Source organism: Quercus robur, chromosome 4 (genome assembly GCF_932294415.1).
Source record: "Quercus robur chromosome 4, dhQueRobu3.1, whole genome shotgun sequence".
Lineage (NCBI taxonomy): Eukaryota > Viridiplantae > Streptophyta > Magnoliopsida > Fagales > Fagaceae > Quercus > Quercus robur.
In genome coordinates, this window is record NC_065537.1 from 22,758,190 (window position 1) to 22,772,464 (window position 14,275).

At 36.6% G+C, this 14,275-nt stretch overlaps 1 protein-coding gene across 1 annotated transcript; it reads left to right on the top strand.

Moving 5' to 3' along the window:
- The first annotated feature begins 856 nt into the window (after positions 1–856).
- Positions 857–11,143, top strand: LOC126720889 (C2 domain-containing protein At1g53590-like). Its single transcript, XM_050423734.1, has 12 exons — positions 857–1,537; positions 2,160–2,234; positions 3,333–3,476; positions 4,377–4,472; positions 4,579–4,710; positions 6,045–6,197; positions 6,315–6,356; positions 6,619–6,667; positions 8,045–8,137; positions 8,251–8,434; positions 9,355–9,490; positions 9,638–11,143. Exons 1-12 carry the CDS (start codon positions 1,412–1,414, stop codon positions 10,679–10,681), a joined length of 2,274 nt encoding a protein of 757 aa, XP_050279691.1. The 5' UTR covers positions 857–1,411; the 3' UTR covers positions 10,682–11,143.
- The last annotated feature ends 3,132 nt before the right edge of the window (positions 11,144–14,275 follow it).

Consider the following 14,275-nt stretch of genomic DNA (forward strand, 5'->3'; position numbering starts at 1 on the left):
TCTAGCAAACGATGGAAGGTTTCAGGCTTTCAACAGATTCTAGCGGGTTGAGTGCCAGATTTCCTCTTCCAAAACTTGAGTCACTTGACTCAATGGGCAAACACTTGAAAGAAAGGTCATTTCTACCTAGATCAGGCGATGATCTAGCTCTTCTCCGCTCAGATCTTGCAACATTTGGCTCATCTTTGCTTATATCCGACGATGTTTGGCTCTGGCCTCTTCTCAGATCCGGCAATGTTTTGCTCTCCTTTGCTTAGATTCGACAAAGATCTATAGATCACCGCCCAACACTGTTCCTTCATTGGTTTCGACCAAATCCAATTGTCATTCGTCGAAGTTCGATCCAACTTGACCTGTGGTGATTGGTAGTCAGCAACGGGTCTCTCCTTTTACCAGGGCCAATCCATGGACAACCCTAATAAAAGATGTGATTTTTTTTTTTTAAAAAGAATTGCTATGTCCACCATATATTTTATAACAAATTTTAGGTGACAAATTGTTACTAATACTAATTTGAATTTGTAATTGAAATATCTTTTTTTTTTCCCTATTAATAACAACTAATAATAACCTGTCGGATAATATTTATTGCGAAAGTATTGTGATATAGATATAATTTTTTTTGGCCAATTAAGGGTTGTTTAGTACATCCACTCAAACATACTTTTTCAGTTTTTAAACATATATTATATATATTTTCATACACTTTTTTAACCACATATATTTTCACACATATTTTCAAAAAACAAAACACATATTTTCAAACACGTGTACCAAACATGGCCTTAGGAATTATCATCCCCAGGTGTAAACTGAACACGTTTGGGACACATAAATTACAGGTGGCACGCAACAATCAGTCGAACGAGCGAGAACTTCAAAACGAATCAGCTCCATGGTTAAGAGGACATCAATGCTCTTAATGTTCCTCTCTCTCTCTCTCTCTCTCTTTGTCTCTGCCGTACTTGCTGTTGAGTCGTTTCTCTTCTCTCAATCTCGGCGGTTTGCTTTTTCCCAAAAAAATAACTACCCTTTTAGCAATAATCACATCTTTTATACAACTGTCCAAATTTGCTCCACTTCATTCATTCATTCAATTCTACATTTTTGCCTCGTTTAGCTACATCTCTCTCTAACACACACCCTGAATTCTTAGTAACGCAACCTTTTCTCATCTGGGTTTTTGATTACTAGCATTGGGTTGTAAGTTGCAACAGTGAATTGGCCCAGTTTTTGTTGATTTTGGCTTTGTGGGTTTTATGATCTGTTGGTAGAAGAAGGTGCGTTTGGGGTTATGATGTACAGAATTGAATCAAAACAAAGGTGTTTGTGAATACTATATCAGCAAAAGAAAGAGCAAAAACAAAGGAGGAAGAAGCTGTTTTGAATTGGGATTACAGTAAAAGAGAAGATGGATATAACGGAGGTGACTTTGATGCATCATGTTGGGATTGTGCTGCTATCCCTATGGTTCTTTTCTTATTTCAATTGGTGCCACCCGGTTGCCTACTTTGTCTCTCTCATATATCTCTTTCTGGTAATTCTTTCTCTCTTAGATTTTTGTGTATTTATTTTTTGTTTTTTCTGTTCATGTGCCAGTTTTTCCAGTAAAGGTTTAGAGAAGCAAAGTGAAGAAAAGAAGTAGTCACTTTACGAAAGGGAAATCAGAATCTCACCCAGAATTTTGTTTTTAAGATATTGGGTATCTGTGATGTTTATTTGTAGTGGGTTGTGTGATTTTAATGTTTAGAGTAAGTCAAAAGTTGCTTTTCTGTGTTGGGTTTGGTCTTTTTATTTTGAATTGCTGTTACTTTATTTGATTCTTCGCTTTTTCTTTTTTGGTATCATTTACTAGTGTCTTTATTTTTCTGTCTATATATTTTTTTTCCATTAAAGGTTTAAAGAATCAAAGGAAATTAAAGAAAAGAAGCTGACCCTTTTACAAAAGGAAAATTATAATCACACCCAGAATTTCTTGTTATTATATTAGTGTGTGTGTGATGCTCTTTGTTGTGGTTTGTGTGATTTTAATGTTAAGACTAGGCTGTAAAGTTGATTTTCTGTGATGGGTTTACTTTTTTCTTTAAAATAAAATTTAAATAATTTTTGTATTGCTTTTACTTGTTACTAAATATGCATTTTGCTTGTCTTTTTGAAAGGTTCATGAGAGGTATGTTATGAGATTGCAAAGGAAATTACAGTTTGAAGAAAGAAAACAAGCTAATCAGAGAAGGGTAATATTATTTCTGTCCCTCTTTTTTTTTTCCCCCATTTTCCAATTGTGATTATTTGCTTTAAAGGTTGTTCTTGTGTACTCTTTGACTGGGTTGATGATAAATGTAATAATGGAGAACCTAAATTTTTAACCTTAAGAATTGATTATAATCTTGGTTCCCAAAAATTATAGTGAAACAGCTGTAAGGACTCAATTTGTAACGACCCAAAATGATATTGGGTTCGCACGTAAAAAGGCCCAAACAATATCACTTATAGAGCGTGGGTTTGAAAAGCTAGGTCTTGGTCACTGGACGGGGGTTAGTCAGTGGTATTCATACAGAATTAAGCCGTGTTCGCTCGAGGAGTCTTTCTCCTTGAGGCAGTCTGGGAGGCTCTGGTTCTTGACCTTTTTTCCCCCAGCCCCCCTTTTTAGATTGCTTACTTTTCCTTTTATACTAGCCTGTATCCCTCATCCAGCGTCCACGTGTAGGTTCGACTTTTCAGGATTGATACTTGTCCTATCAGCCCATACCCAAAGTGGTTGGGGGTGGTTGTAAAAGCTGAAGAGCATGGTTCTGTCAGGTGCAGAGGATTCAATGGCAGTAATGGCAGCTTTCCCTTTGTCTTTGGTCGCCATACTGTCCAGCGGTCCTTTCTCTATCAATGCAGATATTTTAGGTATTTTCCAAAACTGTTCCTATACCGTTCTTGCCCCTTTCTTTCAGGGGAACCTCGGATATGCCGAGGACATAATTATCCTCGGTTATGTCTCAAGACTACTTGGACTTTTATTACACGTCCTCGGCTATACCCCTCCTCGGCTCGAGCCTTGGGCCCCAATGTAAAAATGGGCCAAGACCACAAATTCTTGGGCCTCACAACAGCAAAACAAATTAAAATATAAAATTGATCTGAAACTGAAATAAGACCCTCCTTGATTAATATTCTTAGATGGAAATTTTAAAAATGAACTCTTAGCAGATCGATATACTATATGTTCGTTTTATTTTTTGTTGGGATGCTCTTGTTATATGTGTGTTTGAGAGTCAATTGTGGTATTGATATAGGTTTCTGGCTAATCCATAATGCTTATTACTTTCTCTTTTTTACTTCAGGTGCTTTCTGATTCTGAAACAGTGCGGTGGTTGAACCATGCAGTTGAGAGGATATGGCCAATATGTATGGAACAGATTGCATCACAAAAGATTCTCTTGCCCATCATACCTTGGTTCTTGGAAAAGTACAAACCATGGACTGCTGTATGTATCATCTTCCAAATATTATATATCCAATACTCTGGTTTTGCATGATTGTATCTTTTTGGGTTAATACAAAGTTTGTTTTTTGTTTTTTTTTTTTTTTTTCCAGAAAATTTTTAATGGTCACCATTTAGGAATATGGTGGTTGGTGTGACCTAGATCTGTCAAGAGTTCTTTAGAATTTAGTGCCGTATTCTCTTTTGGTGTCTAAATATTCTGAGCTACTGAAATTATATTTTGAATTTCCTTCAAGTTGCAGCAACTCATTGTTTCAATATTAAAATCATGTGATGTATGAAAGTATGAGCACGTGCATATCTTGGCACAAATACCATTCTATTGTGCTAATGATGGGACTGTGGATTAACTTTAGATTTTGAAGCATACTATCATCAATTGTTTCTAGCATTGAAGTTCGTTTGATTAGTTTGGCCAATCTAGCTTAAATAGCACCCCCTTCTCCCTCCCATAAAAATGAGTGGAGGCTGAGTTTGTGAGTTCAACACCAAAATCTATTACATACATGTGTAACTTTTTAGTAAAGAAATGAGCTTCTTTGAGTAGTTTGTAGAGAATTCTTATTTTACTATAATTGATCTAATCTCTTAATAGGTAGTTCTTTTCAATTTCATGTAGAGTTCTTCTATGGCCACAACAAAATCTCACAACATTTTCACAAAAAAATGAGGTTTCAATCAATCACAACCCATCAGGGTGTTGTGAAAATGTTTAAATATTTTGTTGTGCCCCTAGACTCTCTCTTTCATGTATGTGTAGGAAACCATTTGTAACTTTTTCTCTTGTGATTATGTTCAGATACACTGACCTATAAAAAAAATGTTTAGATACACTTTTGGTTATTATTTATTAATGTGATCAATGCATTTAATATGTTTGCAGAAGAAAGCTGTGGTTCAACACTTGTATTTGGGAAGAAACCCACCTATGTTCACAGAAATGAGGATTCTTCATAACTCTTCTGACGATGATCACTTGGTATGCACTTACTCTATTATATTGGACTCTGGTCTTCTTATGTGATCTTTGTGGCTGTAACTAAAGGTTTCAGCTAAGCTGAGATTCTATAGTGTAATGATTGCAGGTTCTTGAGTTGGGGATGAATTTTCTCACAGCCGAAGATATGAGTGCAATACTTGCTGTGAAGCTAAGGAAAAGATTGGGATTTGGAATGGTGGCAAAGTTGCATTTGACAGGCATGCATGTTGAAGGGAAGGTATGGACTGACTTAAATTTATCTTGTTGAAGTAGTTTAGACTATAATTTTAAGATTTACATATTCACTGATTTTTAGTCGATCAAATTGAGTGCATTCAGGTAGTATACAGTATCTTAGTTCTAATTATGCAAAACATACTTGCATTCATAAACATGGATATGTATAGTGTATGTATGATATGTGTTTGTTTGTAGGCATGACTATAGGTAGGCATGTATAATGATATAAAATTTACATATATGAACTCAAGTAGGGGCAAAGCGAGGAAGTTGGTCTTGGGGGACTGAAGTCAAAAGCAAAAACCTTTAGCTAATCAACATAAATAAAATGGAAACTTTATTAATTACAAACATAATCTAATATATGTACGCACACCCACACACATATAAAATTGTTCTCTTCACTCTTTCATGCAAGGGAAATTGTTTATATTTAATAGTGACTTGCTATTAAGGACTACTGATAATTAGCTTTAGATGCAAAGTATTCTTCTTATTTCGTAGAGATGCAATAGATAAATGGTTGTAACTTCTGAGTTTTGATTGGTATCTGTGACTGTTTGGAAGCACTGAGTAGGATAATACATGTTGCTGATAGAGTTTTGTGTGTGCAACCATTGATGGAAATTACTTTTCAGTTTACTTGTAATAAAATTTTGACATGTATTCCTTGTCTTTGGGGGGTGTGTCTTAGTCTCTTAGAACTATGCTTAAGCTTAACATGTATACTTTAATTGTTTGTAATGTATGGTATTGCATTCTTTATAACTTCAGTTGTAGTTTTTGTTATCTTGTAAATTCTATCCCACGGTATCTTTTCTAACAATCTCCATTGAATTTTAATACATTAAATAGATTTATCAGCTTCCCTCATACCATATCCTATTGATATTTGGTGAGAGAAAAGCGAGGTGGCTAATAATTTTATTGCATAGCTGAGTAGGCTGTTCTATGTTGATAGAATACTGATTTAGCAATGGACTGTTTACTGAAAATCAAGTTTCACTACTTTATCACCAATATTTATTTTGAATAAACTTTATTTTCTAGTCAGGAAAGTTTTGGACATCCATTTGAGTGCAATTATATATGTATGTAATGCATGTGGAGGAAGGAGAGGGTTGTTCATCAATAGTGATGGGGATGTGAAAATTGTCAACGGTTTAGATTCTTTAGAATCATCCTAGGAACTTGAAAGAAGACATCGTTTAGATTTTGTTATTTAACTTCACCTTAATGAATATGTGGAATTGTTGATCTGTGCTCATTGGCAACCAAATGAAATGTTCTTCTGCTCTCATTGTATTGTACATGCTCTTCTTTCTCTTGTAGGTCTTGATTGGGGTGAAATTCATTCGTGGGTGGCCTTTCATCAGCCGCTTGCGGGTGTGCTTTGCTGAGCCTCCATATTTTCAAATGACCATCAAGCCTCTCTTTAATCATGGGCTAGATGTCACGGAAGTTCCAGGCATTGCTGGATGGCTAGTAAGTTTATATCAAAATTTAAATAATAAGTGCTTGACTTCCCATTTTGCATCTCTCTTTCTCACACACGTGCTTGTGCTCGTTCTGTATCTGATTATTTGTACCTTTCTTGACCAGGATAAACTTCTATCCGTTGCTTTTGAGCAGACACTTGTTGAGGTATAACTTTTTGGCTTTGATTCTCCATTATTTTGTCAATTATTTTTTATTGTTTTGCTATTGTTGCACACCTTGTTATGACTTTGTGCTTAGCTGAGTGAAGCATATTGCTGAAGATCAATGTTAACTTTTCAGAATTTAGTTAATATTTTCATTTATAGGAACTTCTTTTCTTCTTCTTCTCTCTTTTTTATTTTATTTTTTTATTTTTATTTTTTTTATGAGAAATTACTATAGATCTAAATTTTGGCAATCTTTGCAGCCCAATATGCTGGTTCTTGACATGGAGAAGTTTGCTTCACCAGAGCCAGGTAGTTTACTTCAGAAATATATTTCAGTTAGGCTTCACACATAATTTTGTATGTGTTTCATTGCTTTGTGATTAATAGAAAGAATGCCATCAAAGAATATATCTCCACATGTGTAATTATAATGTTGTTTGGAGAACTTCAGAATCAGTAACCTCGTTGTTCATCACTCTTTTGAGAATATTTTCTGTGCATTTTGAGGGTTATATTCCAGAATTGCTTTCCCTTACTCCTTTTGTAATGTAATTTCAGCATTCCATTGCCAGTAAATATAGCCTGATAGCCATCAACTGAAATTTTTTGAATGCAACATTTAACATTTCATGAACTTCCAAAGAATCCATACATCTGTATTCTATCTAACTTGTTAAGATTTTTGAGTGGTTCAAAATAGGCCAGAAAATATATCATTTTTTACCATAGAAGGTGTTTGGTTTTTTGGTTACCCAAACCATGATGAAGGAAAGTTGTTGAACATTTTTTCTGGCAGTATGACACTTGCAGATAATCAGGTGACACTTTTGTGAGTTTAGAATTTAGATGTACTGGTGTGCCACTAGAGAAATGCTGGCTGTTCTGGGAAATGTAGCTGTCTAGAAATAGGACCTGGAGTTAATCTTCTGCTTGGTATTGATTGCAGTAAGTTGTCTGTACTTTGTGTGGAATGAAGATGAATAAGTTGCTTAAAAGCTTTTGGCAGGGTGTATTATTGTTGTGGAAGCTTCTTGATATGCATCATCTTCCCTTTTGGAAGGACAAAATAGATGATATTGGAATAATGGTATTTTATCATTTTAGACGAGAGTGATTAAATTCATAATTTCATAACAGTTTCAGCTTTTGTGATAAGTGGCAATTTATCATGATATCAAAGGAGGTAATTAAGAGTTCAAACCCTGTCTCCACCCTACATCTCATTTAAATGTTAAAACTTCCACTTGTTGGACTCCACTTATTGAGGGGTAAGTTTGGGCCCACACATGAGCGAGTATTAGAATAGTGGTTAAGTGATTATATTCACCCTTAACAGCTTAAGTTTTTGAGGCAAGTGGTAATTTATCAAGGGAAAATTGTTGCTGGCTTCTGTTTGTCATGTATTAACTAACCCAAAGGGTACAATCTGTAAATCTAGTGTGGGGTGTGGAAGGTTTTGATCTCTATTACAAGCTTCTCTAGAACCCATAGCAGGTGTTTACATTGTAAAGTACCTAAGTCCTAACTTCCAATGGATTGCACCTTTTTTTTTCTTCTAAAAAATATTGGTGAACTTATTTAGTATTTCCAAAGTTTTGTCATGCCATCTCCTTCTCTGTTTTTTTGAATATATATGCCGAATTTTTTTCACTGAAGTATCAACTATGCATTGATTTGAAATTCCAGAAACCTGGTTCTCAATGGATGGGAAGGAACCCATTGCCCATGCTAAAGTAGAAGTTATTGAAGCATCCGACATGAAACCGTCAGATCTAAATGGTTAGTTCATTTTTTGTTAGGATTATATGTTACTTCATAATTATATTTCTCTTTGTTTCTTAAGATATTGGCAATATTATAAATTTGAGTCTAATAATGGATTTATTTTTCAGGATTGGCTGATCCATATATTAAAGGCCAATTGGGAGATTACAGATTCAGGACTAAGATACAAAGGAAAACTCTGACTCCGAAATGGCAAGAGGAATTTAAGATCCCAATTGTTACATGGGAGTCGCCTAATATGCTTGTTGTTGAAGTTTGTGACAAGGACCGTTTTGTCGATGACACCCTTGGGTATGTTACTGAACTTTTGTGATGTATATGAGTGGAATGTGCGAGGGTCTTTTTAAATTTTTGCAAATACTCAATGAATGTCTTTTATGTTTTCCTTTTCATTTTATAGGTAACTGTCTTACTTTGTATATCATTTTCCACTTGTTTGATATAATATTTATGAGTACTTTTTAGTGTCTTGATGTCCTTTCGTCTTCTTCACCTCTCCTCTTTTTGGCATGTGTGCGCACATTTGCATTTGTATTTCCTTTTGATCATAATGCTTGCTTTTTAAACCAAGCATCTTTTGGGGCCACTGATGCTCATAACCGTTGTTAACATGTTCAGTTCTATCATCTACTGTACAACATGTATCATTTAAAAGCGTTTTATAATTATAAACACAACATCTAACCTATTCTTTCGAATATATTTTACATCCATTCCATATCAAAAAAATGATATATATATATATATATATCATGTTCTGATCAATTTTTGATCTGGTTCTGATGGCTATGATCTCTATGTTATACACCTGAACTATTTGATTTTAAAAACATGGCTTTTCCTGTACTGTCTTCCAAACTCATTAGAGTTTCTTCTGGGCATATATTCTAAAATTAACCTGATCAATTGATTGAAAAATAGATTAGATAACTTTTGTGTAGCCTGCGTAAAATGTATTTTGTGTATATAAAGTTCAGATTTGGCTATAGGGTCTGGAATCTGGATTTGATATGTTTTGGTATTTGTATGCATATAATGTTTTACATTTTCTTATCTACTGATTCTTTTTCTTTTTCCCTTCCTGTTATATTGTTGGGTCTTACTTAATAGTCCATATTTTTTCTATAAATTATGTTCCCTGTTTTCCTGTCAATTTGCTTTGCCAAAGCTGTATTCTTTATAGGTTTTACTGATCCTTCTACTATTTACAGGGACTGTTCTGTGAACATCAGTGATCTTAGGGATGGCCAGAGGCACGATTTGTGGTTAACTCTTCAGAATATTAAAATGGGGAGGTTGCATCTTGCAATAACTGTACTTGAAGACAGAAAAAAGGACAGTCAAAAGGTACCCATTACATTTTCTTTCTCGTTTATTATGTTCTCCTGAAGAAGAATTTGGGGGAAAATGAGGTTTAAGTTGCTTTGTGAATCAAAATTCATTCCTTCTATGGATGCTTAGTTTTATATGAATATAGTCACATAATTTCTACAGGTAGATGATCAGCCCTGTGATAAGGAAACATTGGACATTGAAGATAAAAGAAACTCCTTTGGGAGTGAGACTCCTGTTGAAGACTCATTCTCATTTGTAACATCAGATAAGTTTCCAAGAATGGCTGATACTTTTGAGCCCATTGATATTGAAGGGCAAAAAGAGACGGGGATATGGGTCCATCACCCAGGAAGTGATGTTGCACAGACATGGGAGCCTAGAAAAGGAAAGAATAGGCGTATTGATACTGAAATTCGCAGTGAGACTAATGGTTCTGTGAACAACTCTAATGCAGTGGCATCTGGGTCCCTTAACAATGACTCCAGCAGTGATGATGAAAATTGTGATGATAAGCATCGAATGAAATCAGTTCGGAGAGGCCTAAGGAAGATTGGCTCAGTATTTCACCGGAGTCCCAGAACGGGGGATCAATTAGGCAGCTTTGTGGAGCCCAGTCCTTCCCCACATGCTAATATTAGGGCAGTCAATGAGACTGGTGTGAAGATTGTTGTGGATAACAACCTTTGTGGACCTACCTCTGATGAGAATCCTAAAGGAGGGAATGTAAGTTCTGACGGGAGTAATCCAGAAAGCCCAAGCAAAGTAAATATGAAAGATAAGGTGAAGAATTTTCTAAAACATGGTGCTGGGAAATCTGCTCGTGACATAAAGCATGCAATTTCCCGGAAAGTGTCAAGATCTCGATCTGATAAATCGGTAGTGACAGAGAGAGAAAGTATAGCAGAGGGTGGCTCTTCTGAAGATGAATCCAGTTGTTCCCCAGAAGTCGAAAGGAAACCAGGTATGCCTGAGGTCATAAACTCTGGCTGTGGTAATGATTCATTGAATTCCAATGAACGCGTGCTTCAGACAGCTTCAATTGATAATCAAGTGGACACTGAAGGACAAAAAGAAAAAGTTAGTCTTGAAGACTTGGAAAGGAGAGATGAGAAGCTGGGAAGCCCTGACAAACGTGGTGAAGCAGCGGAAGAGTCCTTCAAACCAGAGCTTGCTGAAGTACATTTGGAAGGAGACAAAAGATAGCATTTTGAGCACCTTGTGATCTTATTTTGGCGGTGGGTTGGTGTACAGTTCAAAGTTGAGTTTTACTGCTGTAAAGCTACAGTGTATTCCTTTTAAAATAAAAATAAAAAATTAAAGTGAAGTGCTCCACATACTTTTGTGTATCAGACGCCCAATTAGCAAAGCAGAATGGGGGGCACCACGAGGCCCCGAATCCAAGCTAAAACAGGAGTTGTAGGTCACAACAAGCAGAAACTTTGATAGCAGGTTTGGTGAATCTGTTGCAATTTTATAGGTATTCTGTATTTGGCTATATAGAAAGCTGGAGGAAGAATTTTGAAATTAGCAATGTAAATACTGTTGAGAAAGTCTGTTTAGTGTGTCAAAACATTCAATTCTGTGAATTTCTGTAAAAAAATATATATATATTTTTTGAAATTTAAATTTTTTTTGTTGCTAAAATAAGAATTTTGTTGTTGTTAAGTCTGGTTGCTACCTGTTGTATGTTGAAATCCTTGGTTTCTCACCTTCCAGATATGTTCTAGTGCAAGCAATGACTGAGAATAACACAAATTCAACCAGGTCTAGTACTAAATGGGAGATGCACTATACCTGTAGCCTATAGGCAATCAATTCTAGTGCACCATTTCTTCCATACCAGACTGCCTATGCCACTTCACATTATTGGTTTTTTTTTTGGTAGAAAGGAAGCTTTATTAAAAATTAAGCAGAAACAACACGATTAGACTACAACTCGGATACATCCAAACTAAGCAAAAACAGTACCTTAGCTGGGGGTTCTAAAAAAATAACAAAATCTTGGGGCAAAAGAGCACCCCTCCTAGCAAGGGAATCAACACATTTGTTTGCTTCCCAGTAGCAATGTTGAATTTGGACCATTGGGATCTCCCTCAGGCCATTCTTACAGTCACTTAGCAAAGCCCCAATGCCACTTGAATGGCTAGTATTCTTTTTCAAGAGGTCTACCACTACCTGAGCATCTAACTCAATAACCACCGCTAGAATTTTTAAAGCAATACATAGCTTGATACCGTCCCTTAAGGCCCACAATTCCGCTACCACACTAGTGGTAGTTCTAATAGTTCTAATAGCTCCTTTGTCATCCCGAATAAGACCTCCTCCTCTTGCCAGTCCCGGATTTCCAAGAGAAGAACCATTATAGTTGAGCTTGTACCAATTAAGAGGGGGGGGGGGGGGGGGGGGGGGTTGCATCTCACCTAAATCTTGGCTTGAGAATGCACTTGCTTACTATTGATACCAATATATGCATACTCCATGGCCCTTTAGAGGACTTCGGCTTTCAAACACCTTTGATTCCTGGTATTTCGAAAAATCGTTTCATTCCTACGGAGCCAAAGGGACCAAATACCAAAAGGGAAAATACTACCCCAGGAAACACCCGATAAAGAACACACCTTAGAACTGTAACTATTCAGCCTAAGCCAATCCACAAGGTTAGTCCCGAAGAATAAATTCTCATCCATTAGGGGGGGGGGGGGTTGGAAGCCTTCCAAAATACCTGAGCTCACGACAATCTCTAAGGGAATGAAGGATGGTCTCAGGGCCTTCATTACAAAGAGGGCAGATTTGTGGGACGTCCATTCCCCTAGCAGCAAGCGTAGCACGGACAGGAATGCTGTGGTGGAAGCATTGTCAAAGAAAACATTTAATTTTTGGAATAGTAGCAACTTTCCATACCCACACACCATCAATAACTCCAGTAGTGGCATCACCTATCTCCAGAGAAGCTAACTTATAGGTTTCCTTAAGATCAAAAAGTCCATTTGGGGAAGAGGCCAAAGAAATACAATCAGAGTTGGAAGTGGACATAGAGACCGGGGTGGCTTTCATTTCCAAAGTTAACTGCCTAGGGAGGGGGAAGGAGATTTTCTACCAATTCCAACCTGTAAGATTGACTCCCTCCCTTAAGAGCATGCCTTCCTCCCCCCGATTTAGCGGGCCAGCAATTAGACTCCGAAGGGATCCTTTATCCATCCACTTGTCATACCAAAGGGACAACTGACTGTTGCTGCCCACATTCCATATGGAGCCCTTTTTAAAAACACCCTCACCTTTTCGAATGGCTGAACAAGTAGAAGAGCAAGTCCGGCTTTTTATACAAGGATTAGCCACCGTCCTAAGTGATCTATATTTCTGAGTCAGAACTTTTTCCCATAACAAAGAAGGTTCAAAATGAAGCCGCCAGTTTAGCTTAGCAAGTAAGGCAACATTTTCAGCTCTTGCTACTTGAATGCCCAGACCACCATCTTTCTTTGGTTTTGCAATCTTTTTCCAACTAATAAGATGAATTTTTTTCTTTATTTCCGAAGAACCCCATAGAAAATTCCGACTAAGTCTGTCAACACTGTTGAGAATCTTGGCTGGGAGAGCTACACATTGCATAACATAATTAGGGATGGTGGTAGTCATAGCTTGAGTAAGAACTAGCCAACCAGCAAAGGAAAGGAGATTGGCCTTCCAACCGGCAAGCCGACTCTAGACACGATCTATGATAAAACCAAAGTCTTGGGGTGTAGCATTGTGTTTAACGGGGAAGTCCAAATATTTCCCAAGAGTTGGAGTAGACTGAAAGCCCAAAACTTCACATTATTGTTGATATATTAAGAATGCACCATTTTAAGTGGCATATTAGCATTATATATATGTTTTGGTGCATATCCATGTGAAGCAGGTTTACGTGTTGTTTGGTAAGGACAAAAAGAGTTGGAAATAGTAATGGTTGAGACTAGTTAAGTTTCCAATTTTTTTTTTCCTTTTTAAAATCCCTTCACGTGAAGGACAAATATGGGTCTGGATTATCAGATTGCGAAAAGAACAATATAAAAGAAAAAGAAATGGTGGCACATTCCATTATAAACATGCCAAAAGGACAGCAAATGGCATATTTTTCAACCTCCAAATTTTCCTCAAGCAGTGTTGTGTTAAAATGAATTGACCCATTTGCAAATTAATTAATTACTCAAGTTAATTAATTAGTCAAATTACATGTAATATCGTGGTAGCACAAACAAATCACTAAAATAACTAAATGCAGCGGAAAATAAATTTAACATAGGTGATTTGTTTATGAATGGGGAAAACCACCGAGGCAAAACTTCACCAGGTGAATTTAAGGTCGCCACTCCCGAGAATTCGCTATTATCAATCACAAGCGGTTACAAGTATAATGAATCTTACCAAACCCTTTGGCCTATCCCAAAATACCAACCTACAGTTGAAGCCTTATCCCAATACCCAATTGGACTTGTATTGTAGCGGCAATCTCTCCGTTCAATGCACGAATCCCAGTACGTGACTAACCAATGATGTATGGATCACAGTACGTGACTAACACACCAAATTAAGGAAGATGTTGGCTGCAAAGTTTTTCAGTTCATCAATAATGAAGATTAGGAAGCTCCTTGGTCACAAAACCCCTGCCGTAAAAACGCAGTAGCTTCTACAGAGAGAATAATGAACTAGAGTAATTTCTGCATGAATTATCTTTACATCACCTTGAGACGGCCCTTAAAATAATCCTTATATATGTCTAGGGTTGTGAGAAAAGAAACCCTACACAAATACATAGGAGTA

What these genes read in the sequence shown, in the direction of transcription:
- LOC126720889 (XM_050423734.1), top strand. Translation starts at nt 1,412, where the DNA reads ATGGATATAACGGAGGTGACTTTGATGCATCATGTTGGGATTGTGCTG. An exon ending in AGTACAAACCATGGACTGCT is followed by an intron (nt 3,477 to 4,376) that starts GTATGTATCATC and finishes ATATGTTTGCAG; the next exon opens with AAGAAAGCTGTGGTTCAACA. An exon ending in TTTGTCGATGACACCCTTGG is followed by an intron (nt 8,435 to 9,354) that starts GTATGTTACTGA and finishes TACTATTTACAG; the next exon opens with GGACTGTTCTGTGAACATCA.